The sequence below is a fragment of the Antedon bifida genome, chromosome 10 (genome assembly GCF_963402885.1).
Source record: "Antedon bifida chromosome 10, ecAntBifi1.1, whole genome shotgun sequence".
Classification (NCBI taxonomy): domain Eukaryota; kingdom Metazoa; phylum Echinodermata; class Crinoidea; order Comatulida; family Antedonidae; genus Antedon; species Antedon bifida.
Window position 1 is genome coordinate 7,798,632 of NC_136235.1, and position 23,537 is coordinate 7,822,168.

General features: G+C 33.9%; 1 protein-coding gene across 1 annotated transcript; it reads right to left on the reverse strand.

The window, feature by feature from the left end:
• Nucleotides 1-252: 252 nt before the first annotated feature.
• On the reverse strand, nucleotides 253-17,686 carry LOC144853788 (MAM and LDL-receptor class A domain-containing protein 1-like). Its single transcript, XM_078711619.1, has 22 exons — nucleotides 17,445-17,686; nucleotides 16,830-17,077; nucleotides 16,610-16,694; nucleotides 16,357-16,512; nucleotides 15,878-16,231; nucleotides 14,509-14,682; nucleotides 13,925-14,205; nucleotides 9,765-9,846; nucleotides 9,305-9,469; nucleotides 8,456-8,739; nucleotides 5,833-6,076; nucleotides 4,863-5,107; nucleotides 4,689-4,773; nucleotides 4,381-4,536; nucleotides 4,000-4,271; nucleotides 3,000-3,087; nucleotides 2,717-2,890; nucleotides 2,187-2,485; nucleotides 1,722-2,013; nucleotides 1,174-1,430; nucleotides 837-924; nucleotides 253-608 (listed from the first exon to the last, which is right to left on the reverse strand). The coding sequence occupies exons 1-22, from the start codon at nucleotides 17,668-17,670 to the stop codon at nucleotides 382-384; spliced, it is 4,482 nt and encodes a 1,493-aa protein (XP_078567745.1). The 5' UTR covers nucleotides 17,671-17,686; the 3' UTR covers nucleotides 253-381.
• Nucleotides 17,687-23,537: the final 5,851 nt, after the last annotated feature.

The following is a 23,537-nucleotide window of genomic DNA, read 5'->3' on the forward strand; positions in this document are numbered from 1 at the left end:
TAGGCCTATATATTATTTCTATTATTACATTATTTGCGTGAGCCATAAAAACAAACAAAAAAGATGTTTGTTTACAATGAATAATAATGCTATAAAATGAAATGTTTTATCCATATTACAGTATATGCATCAGTTCATACATGGACAAATAATACAATATATAGGCCTATATATTATTTCTATTATTATGGAGATACATCATAAAAATGTGTTTAGTAATAATAATAATAATAATAATGACATAAAATGATATTTGTCTATGAATAGTTTGTTTTAATTTTATTCAGATTTCAATTAATATATTTGTAGGTGTAGGCCTATAGTATAACAGTGGTTTTATTGAAGCCAAGTTAGATATTGATGTCAAAATGATGTCGAGTACTAGTTCGTTGTCTCTTCTTGAATCAGTCTATCATCTGTATTTGTACTATCTGAGCCTTTTGGCTGCTTTACAAATTTCCAACGATAGAGCAATAACAGTAAAAGAAGAATCATTACGATTGCAAAGAATACAGATAGACAGACAATGGCAGTCAACTGAGACGACGATTCAGTTACTTCTGGCCGCACTGTTGTTTTCTTTATTTCAGGTCTTCCTGAATCAGACGCTGAAAATTGAAAATAAAATATAATAAAAATAAAATAAATATTGTTGTTTTTTAATGTAAGTATGTAGGCCTACATTAAGCCTACGCTTGAGACTACGATTTGGTAGTGTTTCTTTTTTCAATCAATAGAGTGCTCCTCCAGTAACTCTATACCATTGTCAAAATATTTCGATGATCAAATGTTAAGAACAAATTTTGTTAAGACATCTAGTGATTATGGCTACAAACCTGATGTACATTTTCCATTTTCAACCATAATATCATCAAGCGCCATCAACCCGGTTCGTTCTCTACCGACCATACCTTCAAACACAATCTAAATTGTGGATTAAACATTTGTTGGCAATATATATTTATATTAAGTAATTTGAATATTTATATTGAATTGTTATGTAAATGTAGGCCTACTAAATTTAGTGTAAATATATTATCGTTTATGCTCGGATAAATATATACAAAAATGTATGACTTTCAGGAAATCTTTTTTCGTTTTCATTCTGCTCTAACGTATTATTATTATATAATATTTACATTAGCAAAAACCCAAAATATTAATATTAATTACCGTAAAAGTTTCTGATTGGGGAAATAAGTTAACACTACGTTTATGCCATGTTGCCTGATGTCTTCTTGGTAACGCAAAAACTATGCCTACTTTTCCAGATGATGATTTGGTGTAGATATCAATAATTAAATCACCAGTACTGACATACGAATAGTGTAGACAGTGATGCAAACCAGCCGAGATAGCTTGTGATGTTAATACAACACGCTGACCTGTTCGTAATTCTGATGCTTTGACAAATATGTATGAACTTTGACCTGGAAAATAAGGTAGTAGATTTGTATTATTTATTATGCGTGTGACTTTGTTGTACTCATTCACATAAAGTGATCCAAGTTTTTGTGGTTTTTTTTGTGTATTTTGTTGTGTGTTTTTTTAAAGAAAATGTCAAAGTTCTATTGAATTATAATTAGGTCAATTGCATTCGTTAGAGGCAAAGTATTACAACATACAAATGGTGGTTAGTGGGAGGTACGAGGTTTTGAAAGAATGGATAATTCTGATTTTATAAGTCACAGTACTAGAAAATAATTAGAAATATAAATTACTTTGGGATAGAACAACATTTGTATCCTTCGAAATGGTTTGGTTGCCATCAATTCGTGTCGATGCATTAAAGAAGGTCCAGTCTAATAAATTTATACTATCATCATCTCCACTGCCATCTTCATTGGTGTTTTCTTCAAATCCACATCTCTTTACACCACTCTCAAAGTCGCAGAAAATTACGCTAACTGGGGGATTATCTGGCGGCGGATCACATGACATGATGACAACTTTGACATCATCAATCGCAATATCTCCTTCATGTCCATAGCCAACTATGCCTTTGAAGTGTACCTGTATTAAATATAACGGTAAGTGAATTATACACGTACGTTCATTTGAATAAAACTAATTTCTTTAATTCTATAAACATCGACACACATTCATTAAAAAAATCTACGGTTCTCATTTATTCTAACCATTTATTACAGTACATTACATATTTCTGTACCATTTTTCTAACTCACCTTCATTGAATGGTTAAGTAACTCCTTAGAACCATTCTTAAAGTATCTTTTAACATTCAGTGGGAGAATTGCTTTTTTCCAATTATCACCTTGATCTCCTGTATTTGACCACAGTAACTTCTTCTCATTTATTGCAGGCGTTACTCTGTACACTTCCAAACTACCTATTGACTTTCCACGCATATTATACCAAAATTGAAGACATTTGGAATCAGCAGATGTAGGTAGAAGTGGACTCGATAATTCTGCTGCGTCAAATGGTATCCGTGGATGTGATGTTTCAATATACATATAATTCCCTATTTGAAATGTTATATAACATTACGTAAAATTCATGCTACTTTCAACCATTAACCACACATTCAATCCAAGCAAATACAGTAGCCCCACAAAGATCACTCATACATGTTGAGATTTGATAAGTTAATACAATTAATGCATAATATGTATATATGCATATATGTATCCATACAAAATAATAATTCTGCGTTACGTTTAAACTCAAATTATATATATATATAGATATATACCTTCTTTTTCTTCACTTATATATGTGTGGTCTTGTGTTGGTCCAGAGTTTATTGTTTTTGTTTTTCCTCTAATTTGCGTCCAATTAAATTTTGCCGTATGCTCATCTTTATATCCACATATGTTTTCACTTTCAAAGTCACAATCAATAGTAGAAGTCCATTTTGGTTCGATAACTAAAATAGTAATGTAAATTGTTTAAAAACAGTAGTTATGGCCACGAGGTACACGGCCACTATTGTTGAGAAGTGTACTACAAACTATGTTATACTAAAGTAGGCCTACCTTTAATACATGTATTGTTCAAAAGGACGACATCGTCAATTGCAATATCAACGTGGTATTCACCTCCGGATCTTGGTTCAAATACAATCTATCGAGTAACAAAGATGTAAAGTCCCTGTAAAAACTGGCAAGATTTCATGTCATTCGATCTTACCAATCCAGTTCATGGTTCAAGTTAGACTTTCCTCAAGTCTGTATTGTTTTCTTAAGTTATGTTAGTCTAGTCGGCGTGTCGATTTTTTTCCTGAAACACAGACTTGTAAGACGCGTATACAAAAATCGATTTGCAGATCGCAAACATCCTGTAAGAATGACGTATATTATCATACCGTATTTGGCTAATGGGGCGGGTTTATGTAAATATTATGGTTATAGAATCAACCAATCAACGGACCTTTGCGATGGGCGATTTTGTAATGGGGCGACTGTGCAGAGGCGACTTTGCAAGGGGCGACTTTGTATGAGGCGACTTTGCGATGGGTTGACTTGAATAGCATCCGGCCTAGAGTACACAAAACACACACCTCGAACGTGATATATTCAACGTAAGAGAGCGCATGCGTAACTTAAGTTTTTAGATTTCGAGTGAGTAGCCAATCGCATGCGGCTAAAACTAGTCAACCGGATAATCGTATGCACCAAGAATTCTTGGTGTCAAACCACGTGACTTGTCCGTGTTTGTTGCACAGACGATGTTTTAGCTCAAATGTATACGTATGAAACGCCATATGTGCCAAAATAGTTATCCTTTTACTAATATTAAGTCAAAACACCATTCGGCACCCAGACTAGGTTCAAATCTTTGAAGCTTTTAAACAAATATTTTCTACTATCTACCAGACACAGCGCAAAATGCAATGCAACAGGACGCTGACCTCGCCTTGCCAAGATAGGAACTCGATCGGACCATTACTTGTCTGACAAATACATTGATTAGGCCCAGCCTATTTGTTTCTACTATTCTTGTTACATGCCTTTTTTTTATTGTACCTAACTTTACCGAGTAGTTTCCTTTAGTGTATCCAATATCAACTTGAACACGATTCCACCGGTTGCCTTTCTTGCCTATTGAATGCCAGATTGGATCAACGGGAAAGTGCTTAATTGATTCATCATCAACGTAAATATTGAGACTAGAAACTGCATTTGAGTTCATATAATAATAAAACTGTAAGCAGCGTTTATTAGTAGTCATCTCTACTACTGGTGTACGAAGAAAATTCCTTTCTGTTGGGTGTTGAGTATGTCGAAATGAGATAAAATAGTAATGACCTGAGAAAATCAATAAAAAAAATGTCATAGTTATTGGTTCCATATCATACATTTGAAAATGATTACTAACTCCTAAATACACAACATATGCAAGAAAAACATTACTCACCTGATGGCGTTCCATACGTATTATCAACATTTGGTAACTTTTTATGTTTGTAAGTTTCTTTATTTGACAGTTGCCATCCGTTAGCTAGTGATGTATTGGTCGAAAGGTCACAGTCTTTTTCAAAATTACAGTCAATTTTGTCTACGATTTCGGGTACTGATTATATAAAAAGTATTATAAAATAAAGTAAAATCAAAGGTAATAAACAAAACTCTCTTTTGGAATAATCAAGCAACAGTGCAACCACAAACTAATAATACATAAGTGTGTACTCATTTGAGCATGAAATGGTAAATTACTGTACGTACCTGGACAGCGTCCTTTACCGATCGAGATGTCATCGATTGCCACAAATCCATTTCTTTTGTGGCCTATATTGGCTTCAAACATAATCTGCAAAATATAGTTAAAACTATATAATTGATTTAACCCGTAGACCTGCATATATAAGTTTATCTTTAAAAATGTATAGGCCTACTTACTGAGAACTGTTCATCTTCCTTTAATGGTTCCAAATCTAGTGAGTGTTTTGCCCACGATGGTGCCATTTGCCTCGTCAGAGAAGTCAATAAGAATTGATTTGATGAACGAATGTTCAAACTAAAATCTTGTTTAATGATATAATACAAGTGTAGACAATACCGTTCGGCGTACTCAAAGTTAGGAGATACAATCGCTACATGTTTGTTTTCTTGTTCAATGTCAGCATATAAGAAAGAATTGACACCTAATGAAGACAAAATGTAATACAGGTATAAGTTGTACAAGTATACAAGTTGAAGTAATACATAGAGTATTTTCATTATAAATAAAACACTCACGATTTTACTGACGGCTGTTCTGTGCATTCTGACTGATCACACTTTATAGATGTTAAGAAAATGTTCTATTCTGAGTTTTCCTATTTCATATACATTTTTGCTATTACTCTAGTAGCTAGATCGAGACCCAAGGCATGTGTGTATCTACGTAACTACTGGTTGTAGAATTGTTCGAAATATACGTTGTGTTATTTGCTGCACATTAAGAATGTTAAAAAAGGTTAAAGGGTCAAATTAAAGAGGTACTTTTATCTCGGCAAACACTGGTCACAGCAATCAATTTTGGTCTCAAAATGTTGAGAAGGCATGCATTCATATTCAGTCTAATGGGGCATTTTAGTCAAAAATGATCAGAAATGCCATTTCTGACCTTTGACTCACATACCAGGGCATCTTCATATCTCTGTATAAGTACTGGTCGTAAAATGTGTAACCAAGCCAAAAATGATTGTTTGACCACCCTAAACCAATTTCTGAAGTCAAACTCAAAGTCAAAAACTGGACCTCAAGGTGCATACGAAAGTAGATCTGGCTACTAGAGTGTTATGGTTTGTACTGATTGTGGAGAATATTTAAACTATCTAAAATTCGAATATTACACGTTGTCCGACAAATATTCATATTGTACTACCTTTAGAAATACCGATGGATGTTGTACTGCCTATGTGCCATGATGCATACTGATGTTTCCATGGATACCAGGTATGATTTGGGAGATAATCGTTGTAGTTACATTTGTTGGGGTGGCTATTGAATTGGCAATGTGAATGTGTAATTGCAGGTTCTGGTGCATTACATTCATTATCAACAAGTGTAATATCATCAAGAGCAATATCTCCTTTATGTCCACCAGCAATAAACGCTATAAACTGGAACTGAAATCAGATAATGCAATAGTATCAGATTAGTTCCATCATGATATAGATTGGGGAAAAGATCACATGATTACCGTACATGAACGCTCTCAACTTTTCATATTGAGGAAAAACCTACTTGTAAAAACTTAGCGAGTAGTCATTGCTGAATAGTATCTATATATAAATTATGGTTAATTCTGACATAGGCGAGCACAATGGAAAAACTTCGGTACACATCTCTGCCTTGGATACCTACCTGATCTATCTCAGATGTACCGTGAAATGTAAATTTGATAACATTAGTTTTCACTATTACGATATTGTTCAATATTTCTATCTTAGGAATATATTATAAAGGATTTTATATCAACATTTTTGATTTCATCAGTATATTTTCAATTCAATTTCAATTGTACGCGGGTCGAAGTAATCGCCAGGTTCACGATAAGTTCACATATTCACCTTGCAACTTTCTGGTTTCAACATCTAAGTTGGCCGTGGCCGGCTATAGCCATTTTAGTTTTTTTGTTTATTCGGATCGGACCACGCGTGTGAAGGTACGGTAGTTAAAAAATTAAAATTGTACTGCAAATTAATAAAGATCAAATTAAATATACGCCATAAAGCATCGGAATATATTGTGGGGAATAGTATTATAAAATTACATAGGGAGATCTGATGATAAGACAGTTTGTGTTTAAAATCGAGTGAAATCCCGATAGCCGAGTTTTATTGAGTAAGCTGGCAGGAATAACTGTAGGCTATCTGTGTCATGTTGCAAGCCGTCTAAAACGTCTTCCTTTTTGGGCCGAAACGGCCCACTCTGTCGCGGAAGTTAGTTTAAAGAGATGTTTAAATTAAATAATGTATTCACTATTAGGATGACATTTATTTGAATAAACGCCTCCCCAATAAAACATCACTTTGAATAATAATCTCCCCCCACCCCCAAACCCAACTATCTAGTAAACGCGCATCCACATTTATACACACAATATTGTATTATATTTATAGTAACACAATGGTACTATTTGTAGTAGAATTCATCGCACTGTTATCTACAATTTACCAAAGTATTTGTTATTCTTTTTTACCACTTTTCATATATCTATTACAGGATTTTATTTGATTATAAATGTTACCACATTATTAAAACTAAAAAATTAAACATATCCCTTGAATAAGCACCTCCCTTAAATGAACTCCGCCTCCCCACCTCAGCCTTATAAAAGGGCCCTACCAAACAATACACACTATAGGTCTACTTTAAAATGTTATTAATCATCTAAGACACTGTGAAACAGAGTAGGTTTAGTTTTACGAATGTCAGGCATTTTCACCGACAGAAAACGTACAAGGAGAACGTCCTTTTTTACCCGAGTCATTATCATTCCGAGAAACCATCGTCTACACTTCCTAGAGAGGGGAGGGGGCGAGCGAACCCTCTAGTATAAATAATTAATACAAATCCTAAAAACGATCTAAAGCTAATTCAAATGCCTTTTTGAATGAAATTAGTACATATATATCTCCACATCGTACACAAAAATCTGCTGCTGCATATCTCGCGGTGGTGTTTACAAACAGAGGCATGACAACAGGTGGCGCTGTTGTATTTTACAGTAATTTGTACATCAGATTTTTTTTCATCCCCGAAACGTTTTTTTTTTTCGTACACAAATATGTTTTAAAAGTACTATTAAACGATCGTTGAATAGTGCGTACTATTGAACGCCATGTGACCCACAATCGTCTAATCAAATGACAGGAATTTATTTAGGTGTTATATAATAAACAATATTACATAACAGTTTGTCATACATATTAATACATTAAGCTCTGTCTAAACTATCAAACTAGTTCGTCAAAAATAAGTGTGATGTGCCAAAATCTGGTAGTGACATGTTTAAATATGGTAGTGATATGACATCTTCATGTCATATATGGGAACATCACTTTTAAGTCGCGTGGACGCGACTCTATAGTTCACTATGTCGCTCGGTCGGTCTGTCGGTCTGTCTGTCGGTCCGGTATCACTATGCGTTTTATTGCTTTTCTGTACTTTTTGAACTGTTTTGATGTACAGAAAAGTTTTAAAGTAAATTACTTTTTGAAAGTTCATTTTTTTCTGAGAGCACGCGACTTATGGCTGTTGGCCTTGTTTTTAATTAAACTAGTTTGATAACGTAAAATTTGATAGTGTAGACAGAGCTTTATACATGTTAGTCATTACGCAATATATAGCAGTGAAATTAATATTAGTTTGAATATTACTGTAGTATGGCGACAATTAACATTCCGTTACGATATCGTTTATCGCATAAACTTTATGAATCACAGGTTATAATCCATAATTTAATTCAAATTTACATATAAAAATTAGTGTTAATTTTATACCTGCACGTATTCATCGTACATAGTTCTCTCGTTATCAAGATCAATAGTGCCAAGTGTCCATCCCGAGGTACTAGATGTTACAGTCCATAGATCGTCTCGTATATAATGCCCCCAAGACTCTCCACGTATTTGAATTCTCAAACTACCACCGGTGTGCTCTCCTTGCATGTGATACCAAAACCGAAAGCACATTGGTCCATTGGAATGTCTGAACATTGGTGTGCTGATATAAAAGTATTCACCTTCTCTTGATCGTTCCGATGCTTCAAGGTATATATAGTGTCCTTAAACCAAATAAAAGATTAGTTTAAAATATTTTCTTTACTTTAACAACAAAGTAATTGTGAATCAGTATTATATTAGTTAATTAAATGATTTAGAATAGAACGCTATCTTTTTAGAACAATTATATAAAAATATATCTGGCCATCAGCCAGTCATAATTTGTTTAAAATCTACTTGGATATTATTATTATTTATTTCCATGTTAGGTGTTTCACGTGTGTACGAACCAAGCAATGGCATTGTCTTCAAATTCAACGCCAGCTTGAAATTCAACTATGTCGGGTATTACTGTGACTCGGCAAAGTAAGCAGGTGGTAGAGAGACAACTAAGGCCGAAATCATTCATTCAAAGGAGTTAGCCCCATGATTAGAGACGCTATTATGGACATTGTAATACGATATTTAATAGCTAACACCAACACTATGCTAGATAAGATGTGACATAGATTTTTGGTAATCTCGTAAGGTTGAGGCAGGTACGCATTGTGTCCGCCTATCTATAAATTAAGCATCATGTAGGCCTACAGAGACATAATCGGTAAGCTTAACTATGTGTTGTCTTACCCTCTCTTGTATTTAAAGTATGATCGTTGTCTGGCCCAGTACCAAGTGAGGGTGTTGGACCTTGAAACCGTATCCACTCCTTTCTCGTTTCTGGTTGGCTGTATCCACACATTTCTTCGCCTTCGAAATCACAATCAATTGTTGAGATAAATGGTTCAGGTTTAACTAAATACAACCATAAAAATAATAAATAATTCCATTAGCAAGGATGTACGCACAATCTTTAAAATAAAATAAAGTAAAGCTTTCTAAATTCGTTTTTTATATATGCCTAATATTTTATTGATATAAATGACTTCGTAATGTTGTTACTAAGAAAATCATATGGTTATTATAACACAACGATATAATAAAAATAAAACATTTAAATAATGATAGATTGAAATCATTGGAAAATAATTACTCATGGTATAGTATTCAGAATATCAAGATATTTGAAGGTAAGAATTTGCTAAAATACCTGCAGAACATTCCTGATTGTAGAACGTTACGTCATCAATACCAAATTTAAACATTGCCTCAATTACTAATTCGAAAATCACCTGTAAAATAAAATAACTATTATAAACGTCTGCTTAAACTTTCAGTTATCTAATTAATAATTAAGACTATTAGTTGTTACCTCTAGTAGCTAGATAAACTTTCGTATGCACTTTGAGGTCCAGAGAATTTGACTTCAGAAATTGGTTTAGGGTGGTCAAACAATCATTTTTGGCTTGGTTACACATTTTGAAAATGTGGTGAAAGGTCAAAAGGTCAGGGTAAAAGGTTATAAGATCAAACATCAATATGTCCTTAAATCTCGACAACCACTGGTCACAGCGAGGTTTTTTTTGGTCTCAAATTGATCAGAAGGTATACATTTATATTCAGTATAATGGGATATTTTCGTCAAAAATCACCGGAAATGCAATTTCTGACCTTTGACACATAACCCAGGGCATGTATTTATCTCCGTACTACTGGTCGTAGAAATATATATTTTGTTATTTGTTACACATTTTGAAAATGTTACAAAGGGTAAAAGGGTCAGGGTCAAGGGTTATATGAACAAATAAAAAAAGGTACTTGTATCTCGGCAACCACTGGTCGCAGCAAGTCAAGTTTGGTCTCAAAATGTTCAGAAAACATGCATTTATATTCAGTCTAATCAGGGAAGAGTTAAATTACAATTTCCCTGGTCTAATGGGGCATTTTAGTCAAAAATTATCAGAAATGCCATTTGTGACCTTTAATCCACATACCAGGGCATCTCCATATCTCTGTAAGTACTAGTCGTAGAAACTTAAATTTGGTATCAAATTGTTCGAAATATACATATTTACATTCATTGTAATAGAAAATGTGGTTAAAAGATGAGAAATACTATTACTAATGTTTCAACTGATACTTTAAATTGTTTTGATAGAAACGTCTAGCTCAACAGTTCTTTTTAGAATGCTAGAAGTAACTTGCCATATTTATCCGAATAAACGCACAATAATTTATCACAACACATTTCATTAACTATAGTCCAGTTCCCTATGTAAAAAAAAGTGCCTTCGTGTGCAGATCATGGGGAAAGTGTAAACATTGTGTTTTATGAATGTTTGAATCATGCTGGTTATAAAAACCCATGTTGTCAAATTTCTAAAATTCAACTTTGACCTCTGACCTCAATTTGAATATTTTGACCCATTGAAAACAAAATGGTCATATCTTTGCAACGCTTAGATTAAATAAAGTAATTTTAGTTTCAAATTATTTGGAAGATGTATATTAATATTCGTTCTAATGAAAAAGTTTGTCCAAAAATGGCCGGAAGTATGATTTTTGGCATTTTTGACCTTTGACCTACATATGATATAACTTCGTAACTAACAGTTGGACAAACTTTAAATAGGGCTCAAATTATTCTGAAGGTATAAGTTTCTATTCAGTCTAATGAGAACTTTTTCAAGAAAATTACTTAAAATCTTTGTATTGACCTTTGACCTGTACTGGTAGTACACATTCCTATAATCTCAAAAACTATTGGCCGTAAAAGGGTTTTTTTTTTGTGAAATTTTTCGAAAAATTTACATTTATATGTTGTATAATAACAAAATTTTATAAAAATGTAAAAAAATTCAATTTTCGAAACCTAACTTTGTAATTTATTAACATCACTAGCGTTTGTTATAGTATTAGTAATGTGTTATATTTGCTGATTTTGAGCACTTCAAATGAATTTATCAGAATTATGTGTATTTAATATTAATTTTTTTTTTTTTGATATAAAAAAAATTTAATTATCTATCAAATAAGACCATTTTCAAATTATTATAGCTAAAATTTAATTAGATACAGGGAAAAAAGTGTATTTTTACTTGGGTAAACAGCGCCCTCAATCTTCATTTTTTCCCTAAAAATACCACATTTTTATGTGGTTTCATAAACTTAGCTGGTTATAATTTTGTTTCAAAGATTTTTTACAGTAACCTGTAATTTACATACCCCTTCTATAACATACTAGGTCAGTTTCTGAAAAAAATTTAGAAAAATATCCTTATAGCTTGATATTTTTGTTGAGGTTATTACATGATACATGCCAACAAAATATTTTAAATTTTGTGCTAAAAGTCCATCTTTTTGGTTTAATAAAAGCTATCTAGCAGTATTACTACACAAAATTCATATTTTATTGGATAGATTTTATGATTATCTTTCCAATAAAATGTGCTGTTTGTGTAAGAATGTCTGTACAAGATTGTTTGTACTGACCAAAAAGATGGATTTTTAGCACAAAATCAAAATCTTTTTTAGCGTGTACCATGTAATAACCTCAAGAAAAATATTAAGCTATCAAAATATTTTTTTCATTTTATCTCAGAAACTTACTTATTATATGGTAGAAGGGGTATATAAGTTACACGTCACTGACAACAAATCCTTTAAAAAGTTACAACCAGCCAAGTTTATAAAACCACATAAAAATGTGGTATTTTGAGGGAAAAATGAAGATTGAGGGCGCTGTTCACACAAGTAAAAATACACTTTTTTGCCTGTATCTAATTAAGTTTTAGTCATAATAATTTGAAAATGGTCTTATTTGATAGATAATTAAATTTTCTTCATATGAAAAAAATAAAACTTCATATTAAATACCCATAATTTTGATAAATTCATGTGAAGTGCTTAAAATCAGCAAATGTAACACATTATAATACTAAAACAAACGCTAGTGATGTTAATAAATTACAAAGTTAGTTTTCATAAATAGAATTTGTTTACGTTTTTATAAAATGTTGTTATTATACAACATAAAAATGTACATTTTTCTAAAAATTTCACAAAAAAACCCCTTTTACGGCCAATAGTTTTTGAGATTATAGGAATGTGTACTACCAGTACAGGTCAAAGGTCAATAAAAAGATTTTAAGTAATTTTATTGAAAAAGTTCTCATTAGACTGAATAGAAACATATACCTTCTGATTAAATTGAGCCCTATTTAAAGTTTGTCCAACTGTTAGTTACGGAGTAATATCATATGTAGGTCAAAGGTCAAAAATGCCAAAAATAATACTTCCGGCCATTTTTGGACAAACTTTTCCATTAGAACGAATATTAATATGCATCTTCTAAATAATTTGACACTAAAATTATTTCATTTAATCTAAGCGTTGCAAAGATATGACCATTTTGTTTTCAATGGGTCAAAATATTCAAATTGAGGTCAGAGGTCAAAGAAGAATTTTAGAAATTTGACAACATGAGTTTTTATAACCAGCATGCTTCAAGTATTCATAAAACGCAATGTTTACACTTTCCCCATGATTTGCACACGAAAATACATAGGGAACTGGACTACTACCATAATCTACAATTTACCAAGCATTTTGACAAAAACACTTTTTGATATTAATTGTGCTGTATTTTTTTTTATATCTAGGTGGTATTTATTTGATTATACATGTTACCATATTATACCCCAAAAAATGATGCCTCCTCTCCCCCTCAAAACCCTTTTGAACAAAAAATGCCCAGAGCGTTTATTCGGTCGTTTTTGACTAAAATGCCCCATTAGACTGAATATAAATCCATGTTTTCTGAACATTTTGAGACCAAACTTGACTTGCTGCAGGCTACGCACGTGTAAATTAAAAAAATATAAATGTTTTTAAACATTTTCAAAATTTCGGTCGGTTGGTCGGTCGGTCGGTCGGTCGGTCGGTAAACACTAACTTGAGCACGCGACTGCAGCCATCTATATGGCCTTGTTGGCTTAGAGCACACTTTTCATATCTGAAATATACACATAGGTCGCGCTGATTTAAATGGTAGGGGCGGTTAAGTAAGGGTCTTCTGCACCACCTCAGTCCCATCATGGTTGGGGCTAAGGTAAGAAAATGGAAACATGGATCTTTAGTTAGTACAATCGTATCAAAGTTCTCAATTCTTTAACACTAATGTTATTGATTTGTACTGTATAGGGCCTACCTTTTAATTTATGAAGAGAGAAAGTCACGTTTCTTTCTTGTTTGTGTTTAAAATTATAAGTAACCCGTTACTAGTGTGTAATAATAATCCTAATGGACATTAATGTTATTTTACTTGTACAGTACTTCTTCTGTGTGTGTGTCGGGATGTATTATACTCACGGTGAAATTGCCATTTGTTTGCGGCAAATCCATCTGTATTTGTTTCCATTGCTTTACGCCTGTATTTCCACGAGTATACACTTTCAAAAATGGATCAACTGGTAACGCTGTGTCTTCACCAATGGCCTGATCCATAATGTGGATGTGTAAGGCTCCTTCAGGACATAAATCTCCAAGACAACGGTAGTTGAATTTCAAACAGTTAGAAACGCTATTGCTGTAAATGTATGGCGTCCGATAAGCCCAACCAGACTTTTCATACGTTATTCCTAAATAATGTCCTATACAACAAAATATAGGTACAATAACAAGATTAGTATTATCTTCATGTTTATGTAAAAATCATCACCATTAGTAAAAGAAGATCACCATTAATGTCATAATAGCGATCACCATCCCAACTGCGTTATTATTTCATCATCATCATCATCATCGCAATCATCATCATCATCATCATCATCATCATCATCATCTTGAATCATCATCGTAATCATCATCATCATCATCATAATATTCTTCATCGTCATACTTCCAAATGTTTCATATTGTGCCAAAGGTTATGTCACTGACAGATTGCATCTTACCATTTCCTCCAACAGTATGGTCATATCCTTGCTTTATTCCCCAACTTGTCTCCTTCTCATCATAGGGACCATAGCCACAGTCATTTTCCTCAAATGTACAACCTGCGTCTTCTATGTTTATCACTTGCCACGGAACTTCGGGTTGTTTCTTTGGAGTGGGTGTCGTACTATGTTCTGTTTTCAATCAAATATGATATTATACATTGGTTATATGTTGTATGTATGCACACATGTCTAGGTTGGAGCTATAACAGATTAAGAGAATTCTTGCAACTTATAATTATATAATTGTTTTATTAAAGAATTATCCGATTGTCAAACGGTAGTATGTCTAAAGACAATACACTTGTGGGGCTATTTATTTTCTCTAGATGAAAAGATGCCCAGAAATGTCATTGTTAGAAGTAAGAAGCACCTGTATTTTTAGGTGTTGACATTACTTATTTGATAATGTATAGTATATATATAGGAAGAAGGTTACACCCAGGAGACAAAAAACTGCATATTATATTGTATCTAGGAGTAGTAGTTGGAGTATCAGGTGCATTAATAAAGCAGTTAAAACTAATTTAGTACTAAGTGTACATTTAACATTCCTGGAGACATTAAAACGCATAATCAAATAACCAGGAAGGTGAGTGGTACCTCAATGGACAGAGAGTGAACTCAAATTAATGAAAGACTTGCGATAGTGAGTTAAGATAGGTGAGTGGTACCTCAATGGACAGAGAGTGAACTCAAATTAATGAAAGACTTGCGATAGTGTGTTAAGATAGGTGAGTGGTACCTCAATGGACAGAGAGTGAACTCAAATTAATGAAAGACTTGCGATAGTGAGTTAAGATAGGTGAGTGGAACCTCAATGGACAGAGAGTGAACTCAAATTAATGAAAGACTTGCGATAGTGTGTTAAGATAGGTGAGTGGTATCTCAATGGACAGAGAGTGAACTCAAATTAATGAAAGACTTGCGATAGTGTGTTAAGATAGGTGAGTGGTACCTCAATGGACAGAGAGTGAACTCAAATTAATGAAAGACTTGCGATAGTGAGTTAAGATAGGTGAGTGGTATCTCAATGGACAGAGAGTGAACTCAAATTAATGAAAGACTTGCGATAGTGAGTTAAGATAGGTGAGTGGTACCTAAATGGACAGAGAGTGAACTCAAATTAATGAAAGGCTTGTGAGTTAAGATAGGTGAGTGGTACTTCAATGGACAGAGAGTGAACTAAAATTAATGAAAGGCTTGCGATAGTGAGTTAAGATATATCTAGTAAATCGCTGTGATTTATCTTAGGTTTATCAAAGAATTCAGAGATTCCGTCATTGGTCTGGAAAGGATTTTTTAGAATTATAAACATTAAACTTACCACAAACTCCACTAAAAACTTCAACGTCATCAATGCAGAATGCACCTTGACTCGCATATTCCCCACGAATTGCTTCAAAGATCAGTCGAAATGAATCATCAGTGTTTGTTAGTTGAAAACTACCTTTGCGCCACAACGCTGGTAGATAATTGAAGTCGCCCGGAAAGTTCCACATGATATCTGTTTTGTTACTTTGCTCTAAAAGCACAAACATTTCACCTTTTGAACGATATACGTAGTACCAAAAAAACACACAATAGTCGTCTGCAGTTTTGTTATGAATTGGTGATACAACTATAGCTCTCTGACCTGTAGAGCGTGGAGTAGTATCTGGGTCTACACACAAATAATGTCCTATGTGGAAAAACAATCATTTGTAAACATAATTAAGACTTTTCTATAAAATAAAAATGGTAAGGTAAGATAATGCTGTCTCTATACATCCTCTTTTAAAATTATTGTTGTCGATATTGACGTACCGTAGTCAAATCCAAGTGTATGGTCTTCATCTGGTCCATCTCTATACCCCCCTTTTTCTGCCTGCTGTCGTATCCATTCAACATCAGCAGTAGGGTCTGTTTTGTATCCACAGCTGTTGTATTCAAATGTGCAGGATATGTTAGGCTTTTCAGAATCTGAAATACGATCATGTAACAGTCACTTTCTGATACTACTATTACTAGATGGAAATGAATATTTTAACTAAACTGATTTTATACAAAATTTACTTACATATTCCCAAACATCTTCCATCTGTCAGGACAATATCATCAATTGATATTGAGCTATCGGTGGGTTGCTTAGCTTCAATAATAGCCTTAAAGAACAAACAGACATAACACTATTCGTTATTAAATTGTTTATTATATATGTATACATTATATTGTTTATACTTATTTATTTAGAGAGATTTTACCTAATTACAAACATTACAAATTCGTATTATTATTACCTTATAGTTTGTACTACTTGTTAGATCCAACTCAATTGGTCGCCAATCATTTCCAAAATCACCTCTAACCTTCCAAATTGGCTCATCATAGATAGTACTGTCATTTTGTTGATATATACGAAGGGAACCGTCATCATAACGGGTGTGATCGAACATATTATACCAAAAAGTCAAGCATTTTGGCCCACCGTCAACTACTTCTATTAGAAGCCGTGCAGTTCCACGTCCATGGACAGACATAAAGAAACCTATAGAAACAACAGAAACATGTAGGCCATTTATTTTGTTTGAAAAACACATAATAATTGTGATAAATAGCCCATTTGCAGTTTTCACATTCCAGTACAACGTGGTATAATTATTAGATACTAGTAAGTTAGAATAGTCTTTGGTATGATTTAATCCCAGTAGTTTATATTATCAATATGTTTGGATCTTACAGACATTGCATGTTTAAACGTTTTTTAATGAAATATTTCTACATAAACTAGCCAAAATACTTATCTTGAGAAACATACACATACAAGCATATTAAATCATCAGGTATACAACTATGCATTATTTTATATACAGTAATAAACTGGTGTGTTTTTTTTTAAGAAGCTGCGTTCTTACCTGAATTATTACCGTAAGTATGATCAACAAAACCTGCAGAATCCCCTGACCATCTTATCCAACGGGCAGTCGTCCCGTGGTCTTTCTGTATGGTGCACGTGTCTTCCTCAAAGCTGCAGTCTATATCTGTGGAACAATGTACACTTGATCTACTCACTAAAGTAGAAATTATTAACAGAAGAAATATATGTGTGGTCATCTTTGACTCCTTAGTATGTACAGGCATAGTACATCAGCATGGTTATTTATCTGTTATCGGTATTATTAAAATAATGTATATTATAATACCGCGGGGCCGGTAGTATCATGTTTTCTTTGAATAACATTTAGGAATGTTTTCAAGAAAATGTTTTAGTGACAATACACATATACGTCTGGGAATATTTCCGCACTTTAATAACTTCTTGTGGTTGCATGACAGCAGCTGATATCTTTAAATCTAAATCTACAATGCGCTAACATCCTTATTATCTTTCTTTCTATTACTGTAGGCCTAAGGTTATTGACCAACCTGCAAAAAAGGTTCAATTGTTGTCGGCTACAAAATAACAAATAATAAATTAAAATGTTTTTTATTCTTGTTTATCATTATTTTAACTTAAGGCGATCTCACTATTTTTATACCGAGCATAATGCTTCCTTTCTTTCAGCTCAGTGTTTTTTTTTATTAAAATCGTTAAAGTTATTATTATGAATATACACTCCAAGGTATATTCTTGAACTTATTCTTTATTGATTATGGTTACAGCGAGTCAAATTGCCGAGCGGCAGGGGCGCCGTTTACCGTACCTAAAGAGCCAACAATAACGGCATGTAGACTAGGCTATGAATGAGGTAGGTGCCACCCGGAGAGGTAGAAATTCTCATATGACTTTTCTAGACCAGTTTTTTCTGGGGAATCCAAATATATTGGGTAAACGGGCTGTAACCTGAGAACTTTCGCGTGAGGGCGCTTTTTTCAAAATGGCTACCAGTTACAGTAGGCTATGATATCTTGGCAACCACTGGTCATAGAGAGTTGATTTTTGTGTCAAATTGTTCGGAATGTACATGTTCCTATTTGATTTAATAGAACATTTTGTCCGAAAATGGCCGGAAATACCTATATTGACCTTTGACCCAATATCTAACAGATATCATATCTCCGTAACTACTCGACACAGAAAGTTGTAATTGGTGTCAAACTCTCCAGAATATAGATGTTTATATTCAAACTAATAGAACATTATCTGTAAAAATGACCGGAAATAACGTTACTGACCTTTGACCCAAAATGCAATTTCTCCTATCTGATCACGTTAATCCTGTCAATTAATTCATTTTGTGCCAATTGGAGGTTGACATTCTCATATTATTTTCTGGACCAGTTTTTCATGTGCAATCCGAATATATGAGATAAATAAGCCATAACAAGGCCAAGAATTTAATTATTTTACTACATACATGCTTCCCTTTAGTGTTTCAGTCTGTATGTCGTGTATTAATCTTCAAGATCGCTCACATCACTGCAATCTGAAAAGTCTTCCTGGACATCCGTGGGCATCACTGTCTCAATCCATTTAGGCTCCATTTGTTCGTTCCATCCATTGTGTGTACTGTTGTTGACAAAATCATTGACGTCTGCTGATTGCCATTCTTTAGTAATGAAGTTTGCTCTAAGTATATGAAACTCAAGGGTCTGCTGACATGGTGGCAGTAATGATATATCTGTAATCTTGTTGTGTCTGGAAAACTTTCTGTTGAAGATAGCATATCTTGCTTGATTTACACTTTTCCCCTTCACTCCATACAATAGTGAAACATACTCTTCAAGTTCCTCATACAACTCTGGGGACCCCTTTGGAAACAAGCCTCTGGGCTTAAAGGGCCATCCCCTGCTTTCCATGCTTTTTTCTTGTTTTATAGTCTTGTATTTTTATATTTAATGTTTCTCTTTTTATTTCATTTACATTATACTGTTTTATAAATTTGTACTGTATTTGGAAAGCAATAAATATTACTTACTTACTCTTTTGATGGAACATCTGACACTCCAAGGTTGCAGAATGTGTCAACAAATTTTTCTTTTGATTCCAGAAGCTTCCAGCAGGTACGTTTTCCTTTCCGAAAGAAAGCGGAGTTATAAACGTTACCTGTGAAAGCATGGAATCCAATAAGGGATGATTTCTGCGCTTTTGTTAAATCAATGTCACTCAATTTCAGTACCTTTCGGTATTTCCCAGTGTTTGTATCAATAATTACCCTCTGCCCATCATCTATGAAATGAGATAGTGCAATGACTTGAATATCAATGTCTCCAGAATGGGAACGAATTATTGCTACGCCTTGATTATTATTTGTTAAAGCATGCTTTGCATGCAGGATGACTTTCGTGTCGGCTTCTTCTTGGCTACTATTAAGCTCCGGAACCAATAAAACATCTCAGTTAGTAACGTAGATGCATTCTTTGTACGATGAAAAGTAGATAACATCACTCCTCATATCTGTTAGAATGCTTTCTTTCTTTGACACTAGTACACAGCGAATAAGCTCAATCAATCTGGTCTTGTTCTCGCCGTTGGCAAGGAAATTGTTGAAATCAATGGGCAACTTTGATATTGTTGAGCTTACAATTACTTTTGGTGCAATACCGCGTCTGTTTCTCTCAATATACTTAAAGACCCCTTCCCTGCAATTTTGAACGTTTTTTGGAAAATAATACATATATATCACTTTAAAAACATTAAACCATGTCATTCCTTGTCTTAAATGTACGTTTTATGGTAAATTATGATAAAAAGTGAGAAACAATGCACTACCTAAGTAGCTCGCGGCGATCGACCTCTCGTGGACGGTCTTAGGCCTAGCCTAGCTAGGCTTAGTTTTGTAGGCCTAGCTGGTAAACATCGGTAACGTACGAACATCGTACGCTAGCTATATACCTAGCCTGACGTTGTATAGTTGCTGCATTAATTGTCTTTCTATTTTTGCCAGACTCCGTTGATACAAATTGAGGGAAAACCCGGTATTTTCGCTGAAAAGTTAGGAGTCTTCCATTTGTTTTGGCCTCACGATCGATCGAAAAGTGGGCGAATTACAGGTGAAAAACAAAAATATCAATCCGCGCGCAATGCATTTTGGGATTTATAGCGGGCCGCTATAATTATTAGAATCGACTTATTTTTCACATTTTTAACCGTTTAAAGACGAAAAAAGTTATCGCAATAGGACCATATAGTATTATTTTTACATTAAATATAGTTTGTGATCTTAAATTAGATCTAAAAAACGTAGGGAAGGGGGCTTTAATGCTTTTTGGCAAGTATGCATCGGTAACAATATCAACACGCTTGTATCCTTTAGGGATGCTGTTGAAAACCTTTGCTGCAAGATCCTCGTACGTATCAGGGTAAGATGTAAATGTTCTGATTAATGCCATCAAGTCAACAACATAGGCAATGACAGTAGCCTTTGCTGGCAGTGCTCGACCAGGATCCATAACACAATCTCACTTTATTTTCGAATAGTGGGAAGAAACTCGAAATCAAGGCAAATGGGAAAGTAAAAGTAATATAAGCTAATCGGGATGTTTTAGGAAAGCTTCTTGCCACCTCAACAAAGCATGGTAGAAAAATTGACTTTAAGAAAGCCTTTGAGTATCCACTTACCCCTGTCCCGCTAAGCCTGGCTAATGCAGATGGGACAAGACGAACAACTCAGAAAAGTGTCCTAATGGAAATTCTCATCGAAAGTTCAACAGATGTTATGGATCCTGGTCGAGCAATGCCAGCAAAGGCTACTGTCATTGCCTATGTTGACTTGTAGCAAAGGTTTTCAACAGCATCCCTTTACATGCTTTAACAAATAACAATCAAGGCGTAGCAATAATTCGTTCCCATTCTGGAGACATTGATATTCCAGTCATTGCACTATCTCATTTCATAGATGATGGGCAGAGGGTAATTATTGATACAAACACTGGGAAATACCGAAAGGTACTGAAATTGAGTGACATTGATTTAACAAAAGCGCAGAAATCATCCCTTATTGGATTCCATGCTTTCACAGGTAACGATTATAACTCCGCTTTCTTTCGGAAAGGAAAACGTAACTGCTGGAAGCTTCTGGAATCAAAAGCAAAATTTGTTGACACATTCTGCAACCTTGGAGTGTCAGATGTTCCATCAAAAGAGTTGTATGAGGAACTTGAAGAGTATGTTTCACTATTGTATGGAGTGAAGGGAAAAAGTGTAAATCAAGCAAGATATGATATCTTCAACAGAAAGTTTTCCAGACACAACAAGATTACAGATATATCATTACTGCCACCATGTCAGCAGACCCTTGAGTTTCATATACTTAGAGCAAACTTCATTACTAAAGAATGGCAATCAGCAGACGTCAATGATTTTGTCAACAACAGTACACACAATGGATGGAACGAACAAATGGAGCCTAAATGGATTGAGACAGTGATGCCCATGGATGTCCAGGAACTGTTTACACATAATGAATATGAAGACTTTTCAGATTGCAGTAATGTGAGCAATCTTGAAGATTAATACACGACATACAGACTGAAACACTAAAGGGAAGCATGTATGTAGTAAAATAATTAAATTCTTGGCCTTGTTATGGCTTATTTATCTCATATATTCGGATTGCACATGAAAAATTGGTCCAGAAAATAATATGAGAATGTCAACCTCCAATTGGCACAAAATGAATTAATTGACAAGATTAACGTGATCAGATAGGAGAAATGTCTTGCATTTTGGGTCAAAGGTCAGTAACGTTATTTCCGGTCATTTTTACAGATAAAGTTCTATTAGTTTGAATATAAACATCTAAATTCTGGAGAGTTTGACACCAATTACAACTTTCTGTGTCGAGTAGTTACGGAGATATGATATCTGTTAGATATTGGGTCAAAGGTCAATATAGGTATTTCCGGCCATTTTCGGACAAAATGTTCTATTACATCAAATAGGAACATGTACATTCCGAACAATTTGACACCAAAATCAACTCTCTATGACCAGTGGTTGCCAAGATATTATAGTCTACTGTAACTGGCAGCCATTTTGAAAAAAGCGCCCTCACGCGAAAGTTCTCAGGTTACAGCCCGTTTACCCAATATATTTGGATTCCCCAGAAAAAACTGGTCTAGAAAAGTCATATGAGAATTTCTACCTCTCCGGGTGGCACCTACCTCATTCATAGCCTAGTCTAATGGGTTCGAGGCCGTAACGCTCCTAGTTCTGGTGATGGTGGTCTTTTGCAGATAAATACTATATTTATTATTATTTTATTTTCAATCTTTTGACAATCAGAAACAAAAAACGGTGCTGTCGAGGTAACGCAAAAGTTTAAAGAACTGTCATTAAAAGATGTGCTTAACCAAACCCACGTCAACAAAACATCAAAACAAAATAAAACATAACAACAACAAATAAAATACTGTGCACAAATAACATTAGAGATGGATTATAAAAATAGATGCTTATACAATAAAAAAAAAGGATTATTGTACATTAGAGATTGATTTATAAAAATAGATTATTGTACAATCGTCATTATATTTACAAAAATGTGTATAAAAATAGACTTTGAAGTCGAAAAAAATCTAGAACAATTAAACATACTTAACATAAACTTGTTTTAAACTGGCTTTAAACTTATGGAAAGGCTCTTCAATGAGAAAATTACGGATCCCCACATCGAGTACAGAAAATGCCTTTGAAAAACTAATAACTCCGGAATATTTGTACGCATCAGTCCTAGCGATACCGTGATGAAACGTAAGGACATCTTGATGCCTCTTGTTAATAACAAAAGATTCAATAAAATTGCTCATAAACAGTACAGTAGGTCCAGTGTACACAGTTTACATGTGTGCACCAGTTCATCATCCGGGACGAGTAGGTCAATATGAAAGTCAATGAATCGATATCTCTATCATTTTTAACAACAAAATCATTTAGTCATTAGTTTAGAGGAACGAATTTTGTTAATTATTATTTTATATGCGAAACATATATTGTATTTTTTTCGTAACCTCGACTGTCATACGTTACTAAATACTACACATTTTTGGAACTGGTGATAATGCTA

Coding starts and splice junctions, on each gene's coding strand:
- LOC144853788 (XM_078711619.1), bottom strand. CDS start 17,670: ATGCCTGTACATACTAAGGAGTCAAAGATGACCACACATATATTTCTT. Junction 9,470..9,764: donor CAATCAGGAATGTTCTGCAG/GTATTTTAGCAA, acceptor GGTTGTATTTAG/TTAAACCTGAACCATTTATC. Junction 4,774..4,862: donor AGGAAGATGAACAGTTCTCA/GTAAGTAGGCCT, acceptor TATATTTTGCAG/ATTATGTTTGAAGCCAATAT.